At 44.2% G+C, this 19987-nt stretch overlaps 1 protein-coding gene across 1 annotated transcript in view; it reads left to right on the top strand.

The window, feature by feature from the left end:
- The first annotated feature begins 1735 nt into the window (after window positions 1-1735).
- Window positions 1736-19987, top strand: part of sorcs3 (sortilin related VPS10 domain containing receptor 3) — a 196106-nt gene continuing 177854 nt past the window's right edge. Inside the window, exon 1 of the mRNA XM_034542393.1 lies at window positions 1736-2422. Within this exon, the coding sequence (XP_034398284.1) occupies window positions 1736-2422 (687 nt within the window). The remainder of the gene's footprint in view (window positions 2423-19987) is intronic.

Here is a 19987-nt window from a genome sequence, read left to right as displayed (position 1 = left end):
AAACCTGAGCCAGGCCAAACTATAAACCTGAGCCAGGCCAAACTATAAAACTGAGCCAGCCCAAACTATAAACCTGAGCCAGGCCAAACTATAAACCAGAGCCAGGCCAAACTATAATCCTGAGCCTGCCCAAACTATGAACCTGAGCCAGGCCAAACTATAAACCTGAGCCAGCCCAAACTATAAACCTGAGCCAGGCCAAACTATAAACCTGAGTCAGCCCTAACTATAAAACTCAGCGAGCCCAAACTATAAAACTGAGCCAGGCCTAACTATAAACCTGAGCCAGCCTTTACTATAAGAGTTATCAAAGAGGAAAGTTGTACCTTTCTAACGTGCATTGGTGAAGCCACTTTTTCAAAACTCTTAGTCTTTTATCTTTAAAATTGTAATGACTTTTCAGAGAAAACAGGATTTCATTATAAAAGAGGAATAATAATGTTTCACTTCATTGACTGTTATACAGCATATTTAACAAGAATAAATCAGAAATGCAACAATTTGCTTAAAAATCCTTGATTTTTTATATATCATACTTTAGCAAAATACAAATGAAAAGATTTGAAACAAAAAAGCAAATTCCTGACATTTCAAATCTCTCAGAAAGAGACTATGGTTTACAACATTGATGCGATGAAGACTATGGTTACTGACAGAGACCATCAGTCTTCTGTCCACCAACCTGTCAGCTTCATCCATGTCTTCAAATAAAGCATCATTTTTATACATTTAAATACAGTTAGTGCAGAAATCCGTGAAATTGGCCAGTATTCTGTTTTTATAATTTTAATTTTAATTTGAAATTGAATGCTTTTGAAAAAAAATGAGCTGCAAAGATAAAGTGTTTTGCAGGTGGTGGAGTATGAGAAAAGAGTTCATAGATTTGGTAAATTGTGGTCATTGAATGTAATTTCAGTTTTGACGAATGCATGTTAGCAATAAAAAAAAAAAACTATTCTTAAATATATTGGGGTTGTCTTTAGCATGACGTATGTTAGCCCCAGGTCTGCTATGTATCTAAAGAAAAGAAAAACGCATATTTTTTCAACATCAGAGAGCTTACAAAACAAAATGATGTAACTAGAGAAAAAAACGAAACATTACAAACCGATTTGATTGGATTTGAACAGGGACTGCTTTGGAAAAAAAGGTTGGTGGAATACCACAAAACACAACACTGAAGAGAGAGAAAAGAGAACAGAAGATAAGAATATGTTTATTTAATTTATTTTAGATCATAATATATATATATATATTCTTATCTTATGTTCTTTATATATATATATATATATATATATATATATATATATATATATATATATATATATATATCCTTTAGACAGAGTTTTTGTCCTGGTAAAATGTAAACCTACTCAAGGATGGAGGAAGACTCAGCACCACGGACAGCTCCTCTCTCTCTCTCTCTCTCCCTCTCTCTCCCTCTCCCCCCCTCTCTCTCTCCCTCTCCCCCCCTCTCTCTCTCCCTCTCTCTCGGTCTTTCTTCCGGGCGCACACTCGGCAGCTGGCTGCGATACAGCTCCTCCCTCCCGTGTGGTGGCTTTCCAGACTAAAGATCCTTGGACGTGAACAGTTTCGCTGAAGAGCACTTTCTCCCCTCCAAACAACCCGACGGACAAACGACGCGTCAGTTATTCCACATCGACCTGAGAGAAGGGAGTTAAGGTGTCGGATAAGGTCTCCAGCGGTCTTTCACTCCCCCAAATCTCTGTCAGCGATGGAGACTTGGGCTGGCTTTTGCCCAGGCTTGCACTTATCTCTGGGTATCTGGGTGGTGATAGCCGCTCAAACCCTACACAATGCCAAGGCGGAGATAACTTGCGCATCTTGTGCGTCGCCAGTTCAACTTCACGTGGGAGAATTGGAGCTGGGTATGAGCACTGACCCGAAAGAGGAGCCGGGCACCCTAAAAAACATCCGGATAGAGTTTCGGGAACTCGCGGATACCGACCAAAATACTGGAGTGGACGCCGACCATGAGACAGGCGTTTCTGTGGAGGATGTGCCCCGGTTCCCTCAACACGTCAGTTTAGTTGGAGTTGGCGCAAAGGAAGACGCATCGGGGTCCAGTGAATTAAGTCACCGCGGCAGTGAGAGGGCAGGGGAGCCCGAGAAGAGTGAGGGTGCTGCCCTTCGAAGAGCGAAGAGAAGCGGTCCGGAGTTCTCCGAGTTCAGCGAGAACGGGCGGACCGGCCGGACCGACATGGATGCGGCTGCTCCGGAGGATCGGGGCTCCTTGTTTGAAGGACACAAGCAGGGCAGGTCCGAGTTCAGATGGAACAGGGATGAAGCGAGAGGGAATAACCGGCAGGATGAGCCCAAGCTGACCAGCAGCACTTTCTCTCTGGCAGGGGACTCTGCGCATAACCACGCGGTGGTTTACTGGTCAGGACAGAACAGCAGCGTAAGTAACCCACTTATTGTTGTTGTTGTTGTTGTGGTTGTTGTTGTTGTTTACCTCTACATATTGTGCTGCTTTATTACGAATCCACATTCTGAATGAACAGAGTGATTTGACGCACGGAGCGGAGACTTTGTGCTCCGCGGTGCCGCTGAGTTGTGGTCCGCAGTTAACAGGTGCACTGGAAGCTAGATGCGCTCGGCGCACACGGTTCCCCACATGCCGGAGACTGTGACCGGGATCCCGGTCTCGACCTTTGACTCTTGGAACATTACGCACGAACTCACTCTCTGCAATGGCTTTTCTTTTTCTATTGCATCTATCTATACATCGACACTTGTATCTCTCTGAAAATCGTGCATTTTGGGCATCATATTTAGTTTGTAGTAAATTATAGCCTTAGTAGAAAAATATTTCCGAAATAATTGCACCGGATTTGAGTTATGCGAATCCGTGATTCATCCCTCCCTAATGATGTAAAGGTTTTCATCCGAACTAATTGATTGGGGAAGGAGGAAGTCATGAATTAATGCTCTCCATTGAGCAATCCATATTTTTTTTCAACATTATGCATTTATCATATATATATATATATATATATATATATATATATATATATATATATATATATATATATATATATATATATATAAACACACACTGTAAATATAATATGTATGTGTACAGAAGGACATCATGCAATCTTTTGTGTTCAGGTCAAAGGCAGTATCAACCTGCTGCCTTTGTATGTAAATCCTCACAGTATAAATAGTAGCACTTCCTCGTCTCTAACATGACACTGACCACATGCCGGCCCATTCTGCAAATGTAAACGGATGAAAATCCTTCCCCTCTTACACAAGAGGGTCCTTATAGGAAGAGAATAATGAGACAAGTCATTTACACAACCATGCAAGCTCACAAGGAGCCGATGGGCTCTTCTTTGTGGATTCACAAGCTTAATTTGTTGTTGCGGCTGCTCCTCTTGCTTTATTCCATTTGGAAAAAAAATGAAATTCCCACATATTCAGTTTTGTCCGAGCTGATTATGACATGGTGCATGAACTTGTTTTTTTATCCTGCAGTGAAGACTGAGGCACTGCGAGGGGAACATGTTGGTGTGTGTGTGTGTGTGTGTGTGTGACACTGCATGAGTGTGTGCTGGATGGAGAGGGTGAAGAGGTTATTTCGTGCCGCTGCCCCCTCAGCTTCAAATCTTTAATAATTATCATGAAGACTGAGGCCTTTATTTCAAAGTCTTTTCTTCTTTCGTGGCAAAGCGAGGGAAGTCAGGCCCGGCCCCGAGAGCATCCTCAAGAGAGGAGAGATCTGCTACTTAATCTTCATTGGCCGTTGGTGCTTGTCCTGGTGATGAATGGAGTACAGGGAGATTGAGCTTGAAGTCCTCTAACTTAACTGCAGCAGTAGTCCCGTTGGAGTCAAAGTGAGTGGCTGACTAATGGGGATGACTAGCTGGTTGGATGGATGACCAGCTGCACCTTCCATTGCAGGCTTCGTGGGCCCCTTCATTGGCCATCTGACTGTACATACAGGCCCTCCTTACCAAAATGACAACCACAAGTCCAACAGGATGACTGTGTGTCTTACCAAATAATCAACGGTTAGACATAAATACCACTGTTTCTATTTCAGCAGAGGACTTAAAAAATGCCCAAAATAATAATAATAAATTCATTTAAGGTTATTAAGGTTTTGCTAAGGAAGGAAGTTGGGTTGGTTTGGTGTACAAAGGGTTTGACAGTTATGCTGCATTCACAGCAAAAGCAAAATTATTTTTTCACACAGGTAGGTTACATACAAAATCAATGCAAAGACGCGAATAGACGTGAGCAACGGAAATTATCAAATGGCGCGAGACAAAATTGCGGAATTGTTTTAATATTTAAACCTGGGCCACTCCTCCTCTCCGGCGGTTCTAGCGCAAATCAAGCAAATTATTTGATGTGAACTCAGCATTAGGCCTGTCAAAAGAAACAAATGTAGTTGGACAATATATTTTCCCAGATATAATTGCAATAAACGATACTATTGCCAAATAACAAAGTTTTGACCGCCTTTGTCCCTATCCGAGGACAAGTAGTTTTAATGCCTAAACCCAACAACGACTAAAGAGTTGCCAGATCGGAAATTGCTCAAATGGATCTGTTTTGTAAGACAATGTCATACAGCGTTAGTTAAACGTGTTGTTATTACCACATTTCATTTTGGTAGAAAATGACTGACAGACCTATTACATAGGTGTTATTCATGTGCCCTATTCCACTGACCTTTAGCCAAGATGTCAAACTCCAACTTTGGTCAACCATTCCATTCTTCTCGACTAAATAGTTCTGGACTACATACTTCTGGACTAAATAGTTCTGAACTACATACTTCTGGACTAAATAGTTCTGAACTACATACTTCTGGACTAAATACTTCTGGACTAAATAGTTCTGGACCACACACTTATGGACTACATACTTCTGGACTACATACTTCTGAACTACATACTTCTGGACTAAATAGTTCTGGATTAAATAGTTCTGGACCACACACTTATGGACTACATACGTCTGGACTAAATACTTCTGGACTAAATAGTTCTGGACTAAATAGTTCTGGACTAAATAGTTCTGGACTAAATAGTTCTGGACCACACACTTATGGACTACATACGTCTGGACTAAATACTTCTGGACTAAATACTTCTGGACTAAATAGTTCTGGACTATATAGTTCTGGACCACACACTTATGGACTACATACTTCTGAACTACATACTTCTGAACTACATACTTCTGGACTAAATAGTTCTGGACCACACACTTATGGACTACATACTTCTGAACTACATACTTCTGGACTAAATACTTCTGGACTAAATACTTCTGGACTAAATAGTTCTGGACTAAATAGTTCTGGACTAAATAGTACTGGACCACACACTTATGGACTACATACTTCTGGACTAAATAGTTCTGGACTAAATAGTTCTGGACCACACACTTATGGACTACATACTTCTGAACTACATACTTCTGGAGTACATACTTGGAATATGTGGGCTGACTGCTTTGCGCTCGGTTGACTGCCACTAAATCGGCCATACATTCACAACCTCTTGGGTCCAGAAACTTTCTGCCAGCCTTATTTCGGTCAGATTGGTCGGCCGGGTCTTGTTCTGACTCCCTCTGGGAGGACATGACGCTGCCTTGACGCTGCCTTGACGCTGCCTTGACGCTGCCTTGACGCTGCCTTGACGCTGCCTTGACGCTGCCTTGACGCTGCTGTGGGTTCCCTTGGGGCGGCAGGGGGGAGATGGTGTGTCCTCTGAGGCGTGTACACGAGGCTAATGCACTCTTACTGTCTCTCTGTACCTGCCCAACTAGCGGTCTCTGCGTCTCTGCCTGCCGTTGTATGCCTTCATGTCTCTGCCTCGGGTTCAATGCTTAACCTTAGATTGAACCTAGAATGTAGATGTCACAACGTTGAGACTAACGGTCATTTATTATAATTCATGGGCATAATTCCATTCAAGCATCCCAACAATGAAGTGACCAGTCCCCCCCACCCACCCGAGTTGTCATGAGCAAAAAGGTTCTGTTACTGGCAGCTGGATAATGAAATGGATACTTCAAGTTTGATCTTGAAAACATCCATCTTCTCTAACAGGACCTTGAGATTTCCTCCCAACAGCATCTACAATGAATTATGTTTCCTTATAAAAATATTGACCAACACTATCGACAATTATTGTCAATAGTTCAAGTCTATCATTATTTACACATATTGTAAACATGAGTTCATGGTCTCAATCTGTAATTCCAAGTCTTCCTCAATACAGGATGATGTTCATTGAGTAAATGATGGTTCATTTTTAATCAAATAGACCACAAAGCAGGTTATGCTTTAGGGCGGGGCTACAAGATGATTGACAGGCCGCTACCACGGCGTTGTCAATTCTGGTTTAAAAAAACAAACAGATAGCGACAGCCGAAAACGGCGAACTCGAGGTTTAAAAAAAACACAGCCGTCCACAAAACAATGGGTAACGTCACGGTGACTGCATCCACTTCTTACACAGTCGGTCTTACCGCGGCACGTGGTACTCTCCTCGGAGGGAGGGGGTGGAAAATTAAGACGGCGCCTGTATGAGCTCTACTTGAGTGGTCTTCTATATTCATGAGAACTGGTGCAGGCACAGGTCAGTCGTACGTGGCAAGTCATCAATAGAGCTGTGTGTGTTTTGAAATCCCTTTTGAGGGCCGAAAGAACACATGCAAAAAAACGTCACTTTAAAGCTGACAACCTGGACAACTCTCGCTTTTTTCTTTCTTTCAGGGTGTCTTTTGAAACAGCCAATACATTTTGAACGAATCTGACATCTTGCAAAAATGACGTTTTTTTCGAATACGCCATAAACCCCGCTAGCTGCTACTTGCATGTCACGGTCATCGGTACATACGCACATATAGGAAGAGCTCAGAGCCCTGTGGAGCATTTCCCCCCATGGTGTCTGCAGCCAGGGGACATGCTTTGGGATGTAGGGCCAGGTCTTGTTCCCACTCCCTTTCCATCAACCCATGTCACTCCTCAGTTTAAATGACTGATGGTAATACATTATAAAGTTGTTTCTTTCCTTCTCTCTCGCTACCCTGGCCTCCTCCTGTTCTGGAGCAAAAACAAAGAGGGGAAAAATAAATTATGAAACCCCTAGAGCGGGCCGTTTCTCCCTTATCCCTCAATCTCTCCTCCCTCTAATTAGTGTCTACAGATTTCTTCCCTGTCCCTTGTCTTTTTTTTGTCTTGTCCATGTGCCTCAAAACATGAATGGAGAATCTGTCTTGACCGGCCTCCAGAGCTAAACCCTTGGCTGCAGTGAGGCGTTGGGGCTGAGGCTTGCTCTTGACCTCCTGATTTCATGCAGCGTTGCTTCTAAAAGCACAATATGTGACACTTTATGCTGACTGTAATGCCCAAGCTTTCAAATTCCCTGTGTAGGATGAGTCAGATACTGTATGGTAGGTCCTTTCATCTCCGGTACTGTAACGTGTAGTACCGATCGTAGCCTTGCAGAATGAAAAGCCTGCAGTTGCACAAAGGTTTTGTGTGGGAAGCAGTATAGCTAACGACTACATTTGAAACAAAATACAGCAAGAATTAAGAACAGACTATCAGACCAACACATATAGAAGATCACTGCAAAACACAAAAATCCAGCTCCTTTAGAGGAAGTTAACTAGGTCAGCACAATCTGAGATTTCGTTTTATAACTCCTGTTAAAAGGTCACCAGATGCAGTTAAAAAGCCACATAATGTTAAAACTGTCCTCGGCACTCGGCACAGAAACGCCACCGCATTAAGGAAGCCATTCGGGAAGCCATCCAATCAGGATGCGTTGCACCTGCTGCTGCGGCACAACGCCGATCTTGGATCACATCGAGCTGCTAAAAGCTTTGAAGCTACGGGCACGTGCATAGCGGGAACCCAGCCGGTCGGACAAGAGGCTTTAAGGCTGCGTTCGCCAAACCTAATGGCCTCGTTATGTTCCCTGTATGATTGCCACGGTGGCAAGAGGCGCTGATGGATGCCACCTCGCTGCGACTTCAGAGAGCGGAGTATAATCATACGCTTGGCCACTGATCCTGTTCGCCAGTGCAAGGGTGCTGACATTAGCTGTGAGTGTGAGGGTGTGTGTGTGTGTGTGTTAATTACATTGGTACACCCCGGTGTCAAATTTAATTTGGTTTCATTTCTATTCCATTAAATGCCGTTTTCCCCATCTGGGGTACCTCAGAGAATGCAGGGGACCACCTTTCCCGGGCAGCACGCCTTCCTCTCGCCGACTCCCTCCCGATGCTTAACACACGTGGACTGATTTAGGGAAAAATTAGATTATTTGAACTAGCTGGGCCCAGCGAGCCGAGGCGGTGAGCGCGTAATAATAAAGGACCGCAGAGAGAGCGATAGTCTCTCTCTCTCTCCCCCTCTCTCTCTCCTTCAGTAGACACTGTCCCTTCCATGCATTGATACGTTGTATACTAGGTCACACAATTGCAGGCACCCAGAGACATACTTGGTCACATGCAAACCGGCGCAGACCCACAGACACACGCACACACACACAGACACACACACACACACACACACACACACACACACACACACACACACACACACACACACACACACATTCTCAATCGTTCTCAGTATCCCGTCTCAGTCTTGGTCGGAGTGAATGGTGCCGTGCCTGGAGGAGGTTGTCACTGATGGAGACTAATGTTGACACATAACACCCCTGGGACCTGCACTCAATTAACACATTGTCTAATTAAAGTGATCTACTGGTTTATCTATGAGGGATTGAAAGTGGCTGTAAAACGGGTCCACGCCGCATTAACTTTACAATCAGAACCGTTGCTTTACTTCTATTTGGATTTTAATGGTTTTAACCTGCTTAACCCCCCCCCCCCCCCCCCCCCCCCCACATTACCAAACAAATTTTGTGAGCATCTTTCAGCGATGGCAGCGTGAGATAGGCGCTCATAATTTTGGGGAATTCTATTTCCTGTTAATACCTCTCACAAGCTGCACAGAACACGCCAGCAGCTGCCATACGTGACTGAACTTCTGACCGTCCACGGTATCTGGTGGTGGAACTCAGCTTGAAAAGTGCCCTTTAAATAAATCATCCCTCAACCGTATATACAGTTCAAAGTCATATTGCCTCCCCCCCAGGTTTGTACTTACTTCCTTAGAACGGGAATGGCTTTTCATTTATCGTTCTATCAAACATTGTAATTGTCTCGTATTTACTCTGCTTTTTAAACTCCAATGAGCATTAAGAGTTGTTTGAATTGTTTGATGAGTACGGTGCTGACATCAGCCTCCAATAAGAAAGAGCTTGTGAGTGGTCATGGATATCAATACATTATTAATCCTCTTGTATAGTTATATATACATGTTTTCTGTGAGGTTGGAGCTTCCACTGGAACAGAAAGTACAGTGCTCTCCCATAATCCTGCAGGGGGGGGGGGGGGGGGGGGGGGGGGGGGGGAATACTGTGCAGCGCATGATAGGCCGAGATAAAAAAGGTTTCACTAACGATCCTTTTAGTTACTCATTGAATGGAGGTGACACTGCCAGACTCTGGCATTTCATCCCCCCGAGGCCCCGTGATGAAAAGATATGCACTCATGCTAAATGCTTCTAGTTCAGACTTATGTTGTCACATTTGCGTGGTACACATTGAGGACTGCGCTTTGTGGCTGCCTTATCATCATCAGGGTGCAGTTGCCGGAAGGGGTTGATGGGGGTGGGGTGGGGTGGGGGGAGGGTCCCCCATCACCCCACCCCCCCACACTCCCACACTCTATAAGTCCCTTCCTCTCTTGAATTATTTTATTATTGTAGTTAGGTTCATAAATAGGTCTGCTGGCATAACTGCACGAGTGGCTCTGTCACTGGTACTGAAGGATTTAGTTTTGTTGAATTATTTTTTTTATATTTATGAATTACTCTGTGAGCGTGTGGTAGCTGATATTATCAAGTGAAAGATATATTGTTCTGTGTAACTGATATTACTTTCAGTTTGCTCATTTGATGACCCTCCTCTATGTTTGCTACTGCTATGCTGTGTTCGTCCTATTATCTCCACATTGTCTCTTCAGCTGAAGCTACGTTGGGTTTTCAAGCCAAGATGGACGACAAGTCATTCATTAAAAAGGGTCCATGACAGCTGGTTATTTTTGACCTTGAGCGGGGATATCTTTGTCTTAAAGTTGAACAAAAGTAGCAGAAAAAAAACAAAAAAAACCCAGCAGATATCCATCAAATGGTATTTCATACGCTGTTTCAGCTTTCGAGGATCTGACGACGACTGTTTGCCACCTGCCATCTAGTTTGTGTAGCGGATGCAGAGATGATGGGAGGAGACCACATTCACATCCACTCGCTCCTGTCTGCTGCAAGGTGTTACTGCAATTCTGGAAACTAGACTGCAGTCAAAACGAGACCAACCAGCAGACTGCGGAGGCTTGCTACCGAAGCAGCTGTTGATCCCCTAAGCCTAAGAGAGGAGTCAGCAGACAATGATGGTAGAAAACAGTCATTTAAATATATATATATATATATATATATATATATATATATATATATAAAAAAAATTACATATATTTATATATATATATAAAAAATGTTTTAATATATATATATATAAAAAGAAAATGTAACTGCTGGGCTGATGACAGGCTCACAGGCTTATATATATTTATATATATACATAAAAAATGTTATATATCATTTTTTTAATATATATATATATATATATATATATATATATATATATAAATATATATAATTAATTTTTTTATTGTGTCATGAAATGCAAAGTATTAGGGTCCAGTAGTATGAGAGATTAACCGTGGACTGACAGACAGTCACACACACACACACGCACACACACACACACACACACACACACACACACACACACACACACACACACACACCTATATAAATGAATAAACACCGTAGCAATGATAAAAACCTGCTACAAATAAATCCGTAATCATAAAGAGTTTACCAATAACCAAAGAAAAGGGATGATGTCTCCTCTGCTTTACACCGGCTCCGACCCTCCTCGCTTGGTTCCCCTCTTCCTGTGGTGGTTCCCACATTGTGTTCATGGCGTAGGAGGTTTGAGGTTGTCCTGAATACAAGCAGTAATGTAGAGTAATGAGCGGTAACAGGCGTGTAAGTAAATAAACAGTCTTAGTCGGACACCTTGTACGTGCTCCAGCCCGTGAGCCTCTTTCTGCCTGCGTCAACAGCCCAGCGGTTCTTCTGCAGTGTGAGAGCAGCACTTCAAAGAGGGCTCCTTCTTCTTTTTTAATGTATCACTTTATCACCTTTTTTCTTGTCACAGCTGTGATGAAGCCTGCTGCACATTCAGCCACATTGCTGTGTCTTTTGTTCAGATCAGAAGTGCATTTGGTCTCCCTGAACCTGGCACATCGTACCGCGGGCTATTTCTCGCCCCAAAGTAGAAGCTTAAACCTTCTAAATCCTAATAATGCTCAGTGCAGGAAACCACGGTGCTGCCCCAGTCCTGTCATACAGAGACTGATAGTGGGCCTTTGCAATCAATGGTGCTCAGTATCATTCAGGCTTCAGTGACAATAGGCAGGTACCAGTTCAAACACTGAGACTTTTTGGGGGTGCAGTATTTGCTTGTGGTTCAAAGACTTTATTTTAAATGAACAATGCATCAGATGATGATAACTTGGCAGGGGCCAGTTGTCGGGCTGAAATCATGGTAATGTAGTTTACACCCAAATGCTACTACAGCTTTTTAGATTCTTTTAGCTCCTTGATTTGATTTAAAACCGATACTGTTATTGAAAGCTTCCCTCTCACTACTCTCGCCCGGTGTCTCTCCAGGGACGATCAAGACCGATGCTTGATCCCGTCCCCTTTAGCCACCCTTTAGAATCTGGGCTTTCGAACCAACTCCAATGTGTCCACCCGTCTGCATCATTCGGGGTTCAACGTCAACATCACGCGGCGTTGCATTGCAATCTAAATTATTTTCATGACGCTTTTCGTAACCCTGACAACGTCAACCTTATGTAACCGCACGCAAACGTTCGCAAGAGAGGTGCTAGGCAAAAAAAGATAGGGATGAGTAGGGATGTGACCCAGCTGTGGCATTATTATTATAGAAATGAAAACAGAAGAAAACACAAGTCAATATAAGCATTCAGCCAGAGACTTCAGCTAGATGTATTTTGTAAGACAACACATGTCATGCCTATAAAGACTATTGAGTGGATTAATGTTGTGTTCGCTGGATACCTGAGGATGCAATTGTTTACCCCCCCCCCCCCCCAACAGACACACACAGGGCAAACATGGCTCCTATTGACTCACACAGCACGGTAGCGACGGTAGCCATATGCCAGAGCCCTTTTTAATTATGACACATTATCCCAGCGCTGTCACAATATAATAGCAGGAGCGTTAGCCTGGGAGTGACCTTTTCAGAGTCATGGCGAAAAAAAAAATAGATGAAACCTGTAAAATGCCAACAGCGACGAGCGCATCTTTACTCTGGAAGACACCTGGATCCAACGAGACAGAACTCACAGCTCACCTCCGTTCATCATGTCTGGGCCCCACGATACGACAGTACGTCATTTTGCAATCTCCAGAAGTAAGTCAGTTATATAAAATGTGATGAATTATGAATAATGGCCCATTTTCCCTGTGTGGTCTGTCCAGACGGTATCAATTATCTTGAAGGGGCTAGATCTCATCCCACCGCCTATCTGATTTTAAACATGCCAGCGTGAGGACATGATGCAATTTAAATGAGGTCACTCGGCTTGAAGCAGTGATTTGTTGCACAGAGAATGCTCTGTAGCAACTGTATCGCATGATTTATGTTTAGTCCAGTACATTGAATTTTGTTTGTTCTGTGCATGTAGCCACTCATTATGCATCCATACATTCAGCGGAGAACATATGGATTCAAAATCTGATGTAATAACCCAGGGGTTATTAAAGCAGCTGACCTGGTTGTTTCCCAGCTCACAGCGTTTATCATTCATAGACGATATCACGTTGATGAGTGCCGGGAATGCAGATAGGAAAGTGGAGGCCGTGTATGATTATTAACATTCGGTGATGGATGAGGGGGGAGGGGGCCTCTCTGGGAACACAGAGACGCATGCAGAAACCTGGCCCAGGTCATTATCACACTGCACCACTTAAAAACAAACCAACATGCTTTCTCACTGCGGAGAGCAGTTTAATAAAGTGTGTGTGTGTGTGTGTGTATGTGTGTGTGTGTCCTCTGCCTGTTCCTGAAGGCGTTTCCTGTTTTCTCTTTTGTGGTGCCTCTTTACACTTTTTCTCCGCAACACTGCACTCTCACTCAGTCGGTCATTTTAATGCACAAGTGACCGTTTTGTGTGTGTGTGTGTGTGTGTGTGTGTGTGTGTGTGTGTGTGTGTGCAGCCCGCCGCCGTGTTTTCCACCGGGAGGAAGTCGACCCTTCCCGTCATTCCTGTGGCCGTGCCTGCCGGCTGCTCCTTGAGCAGTGCCTTGGTCCATCACTAGAGGGAGTGGGCAGCCTAAAGAATAATGAGGCGTAATATAAGCTGCAGGACAGGGGGACAGAGGGAGAAGTGGAGCGAGAGGAAGACACCACTGATTATTCATTACCCTTACTTCAGAGGCTTTTCGGCCACATTGTGTGCCCCCGCACGGCTCCACTGCACATAGCTACTAAATGATAAATACGCCGCGTGTGCAGAGTGTAGCTGGATGGATGCCACTGGACAAATCCCGTAAAGACCAATGTCTCACGAGTCGGCAGATAAAAGGATTGCGCGATTGTGATTTCCAAATGAGCTGGTGTGGCGTCGAACACTGTGTCCGTCTTTGTGTGCGATGAGGAGGGCACGGCAGAGTCACAGAGAGATGAAGAGTCACACGCGGACTCACGCCAAGCAGATAGCTCTGCGCATGCTAAATATTACAGTGCATCTCAAATCTGCTCCCTCGGTTGCTCAGGCGTCTCTCCCGGCTGCAGCCGGAGCCTGTTTTGCTGGCCTTTCACGGCCCACTTGCCACACATGGAAATGTTTATGTGGACCTAATTGAATTTGAAGCTACGTGGTTTACCAGATAGAAAGAAAGAAAGAAAAAAAAAAGCATTTGTCGAGCAGGCTGCTACAAGAGAGATAATCCTCGTAAAGATTCCTCACTCGCCTCGCTCTGCTTCTAAGGAGCTTTAGCTTTTAGCCATCACTTGGAGAGGGAGTTTAGGTAGAGCCACATCTGAGCAGCGCTGTGTGTGCCTCGAGAAGCTGTGGTCTCTGATTGCATTGTGTCATTTCATCCATTTTTCCTGAAGAGAGTTGTTTTGAGGTGTCCGTCTGTCCATATTTAGGACTCCCAGAGTTCTCACTCCCAACTCGGTCCTTGCCCCTCTGACACCGATCCACCCTTCAGCATCTGCATGAGACGCTTTCAACCAACCGCCAGTGCTAAAGAAAAGGTCTGAGTAAGGTGACTAGGAGGACTTATCTTCACATGGATTTGTGAATTATAGCAATACAAAATATAAATACCATTGTATTGATATATTCAACAGGTTATTTTCTCAAAGAAAAACATCAAAGGACTTAATTCCATACGCACCTTTTTAAGCAATTCTACCGCATGCGATTCTAAGAAATAATCCACCCATGGCAGACAAGCAAAATATTTTTTTTTTCATTTTTAACTTAAAAAGTTTCAATATCATTATCATTTCACCGTTAGCCAAGTAGGTCAAACCACAATCCAGAGGCAGAAACAGCAGCCAAACAGGAAAACAAGGTTGTGGTGGGATCCCGTCCTTGGCCAGTGGGGCCCCAGATGTTTTTACCATTAATCACTTGACTATCTGTGGGCTGTTTTATTTTTAGGATCTCTGTGCTTTGCCTCCTGACACATGAGTGACAGGAGAGGAGAGCGAGAGAGAAGGGATGATGTGATGAAGGTTGCATCGGACATTCAAACACATGAAATGATGATTGCCTGGTGTTATTGTAGCAATGACTTCTTCATACAGATTGAAGATCTAGTGGTGTGAGAAGGTGTGTGCAGAATGATTGGGATCAGTCCTCAACATGCTATAGTGCTGCTTTCTGTATAGAACCATTGGATCTGCATCCATCTGCACGACACATGTACCACAGCTCGGGCTGCAGCTATTGATCTTCATAGTTGTCCTACTGATTATACTATTATTACAATATATATATATATTATTACAATATATATAATATATGTCAATGTTAACCATCACTCCCTTATTTATTAGTCGAGCACGACTGTGCTGCTAACAGCTAACGCTGCATCTCTTCTTCAATTGCATCTGGGAGGTCATTTCAGCCCGAATCATAGCAGAATAATATTGGCATATTTTGCATCCTGTCTGTCACGTGTTAATCTCCTCTGTATAGAATGACAATACAGAGGTGGGAGAAGCCTTCCAATATTTCCCTGGGATATAACTTCTCATGTCATCACCATGCCAACATCGACACGCATGAGTCACTCCTGCAACTTGAGGCGGCCGGCTTGTCAACACAGGGTCAAAAGGTCGTAGGAAGCGGGGTGACCTCCCTCCCGTCTGCACGCAGACTGATGGGCACCCGGAGCATTAAAGGGCTGATATAGGAGGGGAGAACGGTGACGAGTCAAACCAATCAATGACAAGTAAAACTGTTTAATTAATGCTTCCGTGAGTTTGAACAAGCACAGCAACCTTTTTAAATAATCTAAATTGAAATCGTTCCCATTTAGTAAAGGAGCAATTTCATTTCTCAGTACAGTTAATATGTTATTTCATTCTTTTCAGGAATGGTAATATTTTTAAATTGACTGAATTACTGCAACGCATGTGCAGTGAATGAATGAGAATGAAACCCGGAACACATTCCAGCTCTTTATTCAAATGAGCATCCAGTCGCTGGCTCGGAGCCATTTTGTGGTAATGGTGGTTTTGGTACAAATTCAGTGTTCAGTGTTTACCCACCTGTGCATAAATGCTGTATATTTGAGAAAATACCAGCTTCTGGCAGGAAGAGTTGCACCTTTCATATCAAGAGCCTTGAACAACGACACATTGACACAAAAGGCCGAGCAATCGCTGTTGAATTCAGGCGTGCGGGACATGGTTTTATGTATTTACGGCGGGTTAGGTCATAATTAGTGGGACCCAACATGACAAACGTCTTCATCAGCACTGGAAACATTCCTTATTAACATTGTCCTTTCAATCGTGGTAGAAACAGGGACAATTTTGTGGAGAATGTTGACAAGCGTGATATTGGAGTGTTTTATAGATATGTGTTGGGAAGCAGGACACCCGGCTTGACACAATCCTGACAAACCAGGACGCCCGGTCCCCGTAGTACACATGCACGCACAACAATCTCTAAAAATCATCCAGACAGAGTTTATACTTTCTTGTCAGTTGGATGACCAGTAGTCTTGATCCGTAACGGGTTATATTCCTGTCGATGCTTGGGTCCCCACTCATGCTGCAGACCCAATACATGGTCTAAGGAATCCATTTGAGAGAATGTAAATACACGGGAGCCCAGGGAACATCATTTTTTGCTCTGCTGCATCGAGTCTTCATGGAGTGGGTAATTCAGCCGAGTGGAAAGTGTTCCATCAGGAGGCAGACAAAGAGCGTGCCAACATGCCGAGCTCCCACTCAGACTCAAAACCTTAGATGCAACATTGAGATGAGATTATAGATAATTGCAGCCGATGCGGGACTGGAAGCAGTCTGAAACATGTGCAAAGGGAACGTAGGAATATCTATTAACTGTTGTTATCCACGCTATATTGATTCTGTAATCAACTCCATCTTTTTATTTGAAGTTTTTCCATTCCACTGGAATATGTGTGCAACATTTTCTTGCAAGGCTATGTGTAGGTGTGTGTGTGTGTGTGTGTGTGTGTGTGTGTGTGTGTGTGGATAGCATGCTCACAGTTTCTGTGTTATAGAGAGTGACATGCAGTGTGGGTGGATTCACAATTCGGACCATATCTGCTCCTCAGGCTCTGATGCACATGGTGGGGGCTGGGACCGGAATTACTGAAAAAGCCCACTCCACAATTTTCTGCGCCCCTCCGGGGCTGCCACGATGGTGGAAGGCTTCTCTCCCCGCCGCAGTGTGTCGCAGTAGGATAGAGTTAAGCCTGAGCTCCTGTATAGAGTTAACCGTAAACGTGGCAGTGGGGCGTCTGGGCGTGTCGGGACGTTACCACTTTAAGGCCAGTTAGCCGCAGACAGAGCCCGGGCAGGTGGGGACCGTGCCGGGACCCCTGGGGACTATGTCTATTCAAAGAGGGAGGATTTGTGTTGGGGGGGGGGGCCTGGGATTGTTCTACCCCTGATAGGAACACTGTAGCTCCCACAACCAACGACACATAGCCGACAGCATTCCTTCATGTTCTACGTTCATATTCTATGTTTTATTGTAAGACGCTTCACATGAGTGCATCCATTTCATGCTGCTTTATAATTTATTCCCTTTACAGAGAGAAATAGTCTGCTTGTGCTCTGTTACATTTATTTGAAAGCTGCACTTCTATCTATCTATATATGTATATATGTATTGCTTAAAAATATATTTTCTCGGTGCCACTGAGGCAATTATAAAGTGTAAATACAATGGCAAATACATACAAGTGAGATTTAAAATAGAGAGCACATTTAGGAGAGAGTCATACATGTACTTTTATCACTGGTTAATATGCCATTATTAATGCCTCATCGGGTCGACCAGCTAATGTTCACCAAAACACCAATTTCTGTCACATGCACAGATTCCAGAAGGCCTAAGCGGTGGCATATGCTTCCATAAATTAAGCGCCTGTGAGTGCATGTGAATTGGCTGCACTCTCAGCGACTCCCCAGATGGATGGAGATTTCCCGGAGGACAGGAATTTAAACCATCTCCTCGGCTCCTCCACCTCCTCCTCTCCTCTAAGGGTCCTTCTGTCTATTACAGATATCGTGGTCTCACTTTGTGACCTTGGGAGGATATCTCTTTCTCCATTAGACACATATAATATTCCTTTCCATCCGTCCTAAAAAGGGCTCAGGCTTAACCTGAGGGAATGTGACATTTCACCCTCGTCCGAGGGACATTTTGCTTTTGGAGGCGCGTTGAGCTCAGTCGTCGGATCATTTCATCGGCAGGGTTGGAAAACACCTCTTGTCTTTGAAGAAATGTGCTTTTTTCAAGTTAAACACGTGGTTGATGAATCAACAGCCTTGCCTTTGGCACTCAGGACGTTCACTTCTTGCTGTCAAGACTGCCTTCAAAATGTAAAATCTCCTCATAAGTCACGGTTACATAACAATTAAAAACAAAGCATTTATTCCCGGTGGTCTAATATTAAACCCTGGGAGGTAAACCCCTGGTATATATTTTCTCCAGCCCTGTGGGAAGCAATTAGAGATCTACTCCTGTTTTAGATTCATGGTCATCCACATGCACTCAGAAGTGATTTATTGGTATATACAAACAAATGGCGTAAATCTTGATTAGTAAACAGCCTGTGTGGCGACGGCGTCTGAAACCTCACAGTGAGGATGGGGGATGGCAGAGCTCCCCGGCCATTTCTCTTTAGGTCTGGCATCCCTATGGCAGCCATGGGCTGTGTCTCCGTAAATCCAGTCTGGATGAGGGATGAATGCTGATCAATAAGAGTACTGCATTAAAACGGTCAGTCCCAAAGAAGATGGCTGCCTTTCCTCCCTCGCACAGATATGAAACTGCCGTGTGAGCTCTGCTGCCGTGTGACTTTCTCCCCTGGAACTAAAATAAACACCAGTATTACTTCCTTTCATGATTCTCATATAGCGGGAAGTTGTCGTTGCAGTCGTCGCTCCCTGAGAAATCTTGAATTTCCATAACTTTGTCAAAGCAATCAAAAATACCCATGAGCCTCCTCTGCAAGAGAAAACATTGCTGTCGTTGCATGAATCCATCCAAAATTGACCCGTGATCTAATAAATGAATCAAACGGGGTAGGAAAACAGCCTGATCTGTGCACCTTCCATTGCTCGTGAAGAAAATAACCCCCCCCCCCCCCCCCCCCCCCCCCCCCCCCCCCCCACACACACACACACACACACACACACAAAACTCCCACTAACTCTATTAAAGCTTCCGCTGTCTATAAATACAATTTCATTATCAACTCCTGCAGTTCATCTGTTGAACGGTGCCACATTTATAGGTATACCTTCCAGTATTTATATTGGAATTGCAGAATTCTTCATCTATAAACATGTCTTGTGTGGGTGAAGAGGGGCGTGGCAGTGGGAAGGGGCCGGAGGGGAGAGGAGGGTGGGCTGTGATCCCCTGCTTCTGTTGCAGCACGCGATCCCCCCAGACCTAATGGGGGGGGGGCTGCCATGTGACATGTCATGTATGTGGCTGATGGCGGATGGGAAGGGAAGAACTCAGCTGGAGAGGAAGCTTGTTTTGAACTGTGGTGCCCTCACGCTGAACAAAGCCCCTCTCCCAGCTCACCCCCCCCCCCCGTCCCCCCCCGTCCCCGTCCCTCTGTCTTCCTTGTGATGTCTTTCTTTCCGCAGTAATTTGCTCTCTTACCTTTTATCTTTTTGGCTTTTACTTCTTGAGTGGTGGGGGGGCCAGATGAAGAATACGAGGCGACACTTTTAACTAAAGATCTTCAGCTTGCATGCTGCCGGGCTCCTTGACGTAGCACCAAATTACATTCTCGCACATACATGTTCATTCCTCCCACGGCCACATACATATATATACTTATACATGTAGAACCAGGAGATCTGAATCAGGCTTAATGCCAAGTAGGTTTGCACGATTATCAAATATCAGGGGAAATCTTGGTGATTTGGTGCATACCAATAAACTGAATGCAAAAGTCCAGATGTAAAGAAAACTACCTAATTATTTTCTCCTCTCTGGAAATATTGCATGCACAAATTAAGCCTCA

Source organism: Cyclopterus lumpus, chromosome 1, assembly GCF_009769545.1.
Source record: "Cyclopterus lumpus isolate fCycLum1 chromosome 1, fCycLum1.pri, whole genome shotgun sequence".
Taxonomy (NCBI): Eukaryota; Metazoa; Chordata; class Actinopteri; order Perciformes; family Cyclopteridae; genus Cyclopterus; species Cyclopterus lumpus.
This window is presented reverse-complemented; position numbering and strand designations above follow the sequence as displayed.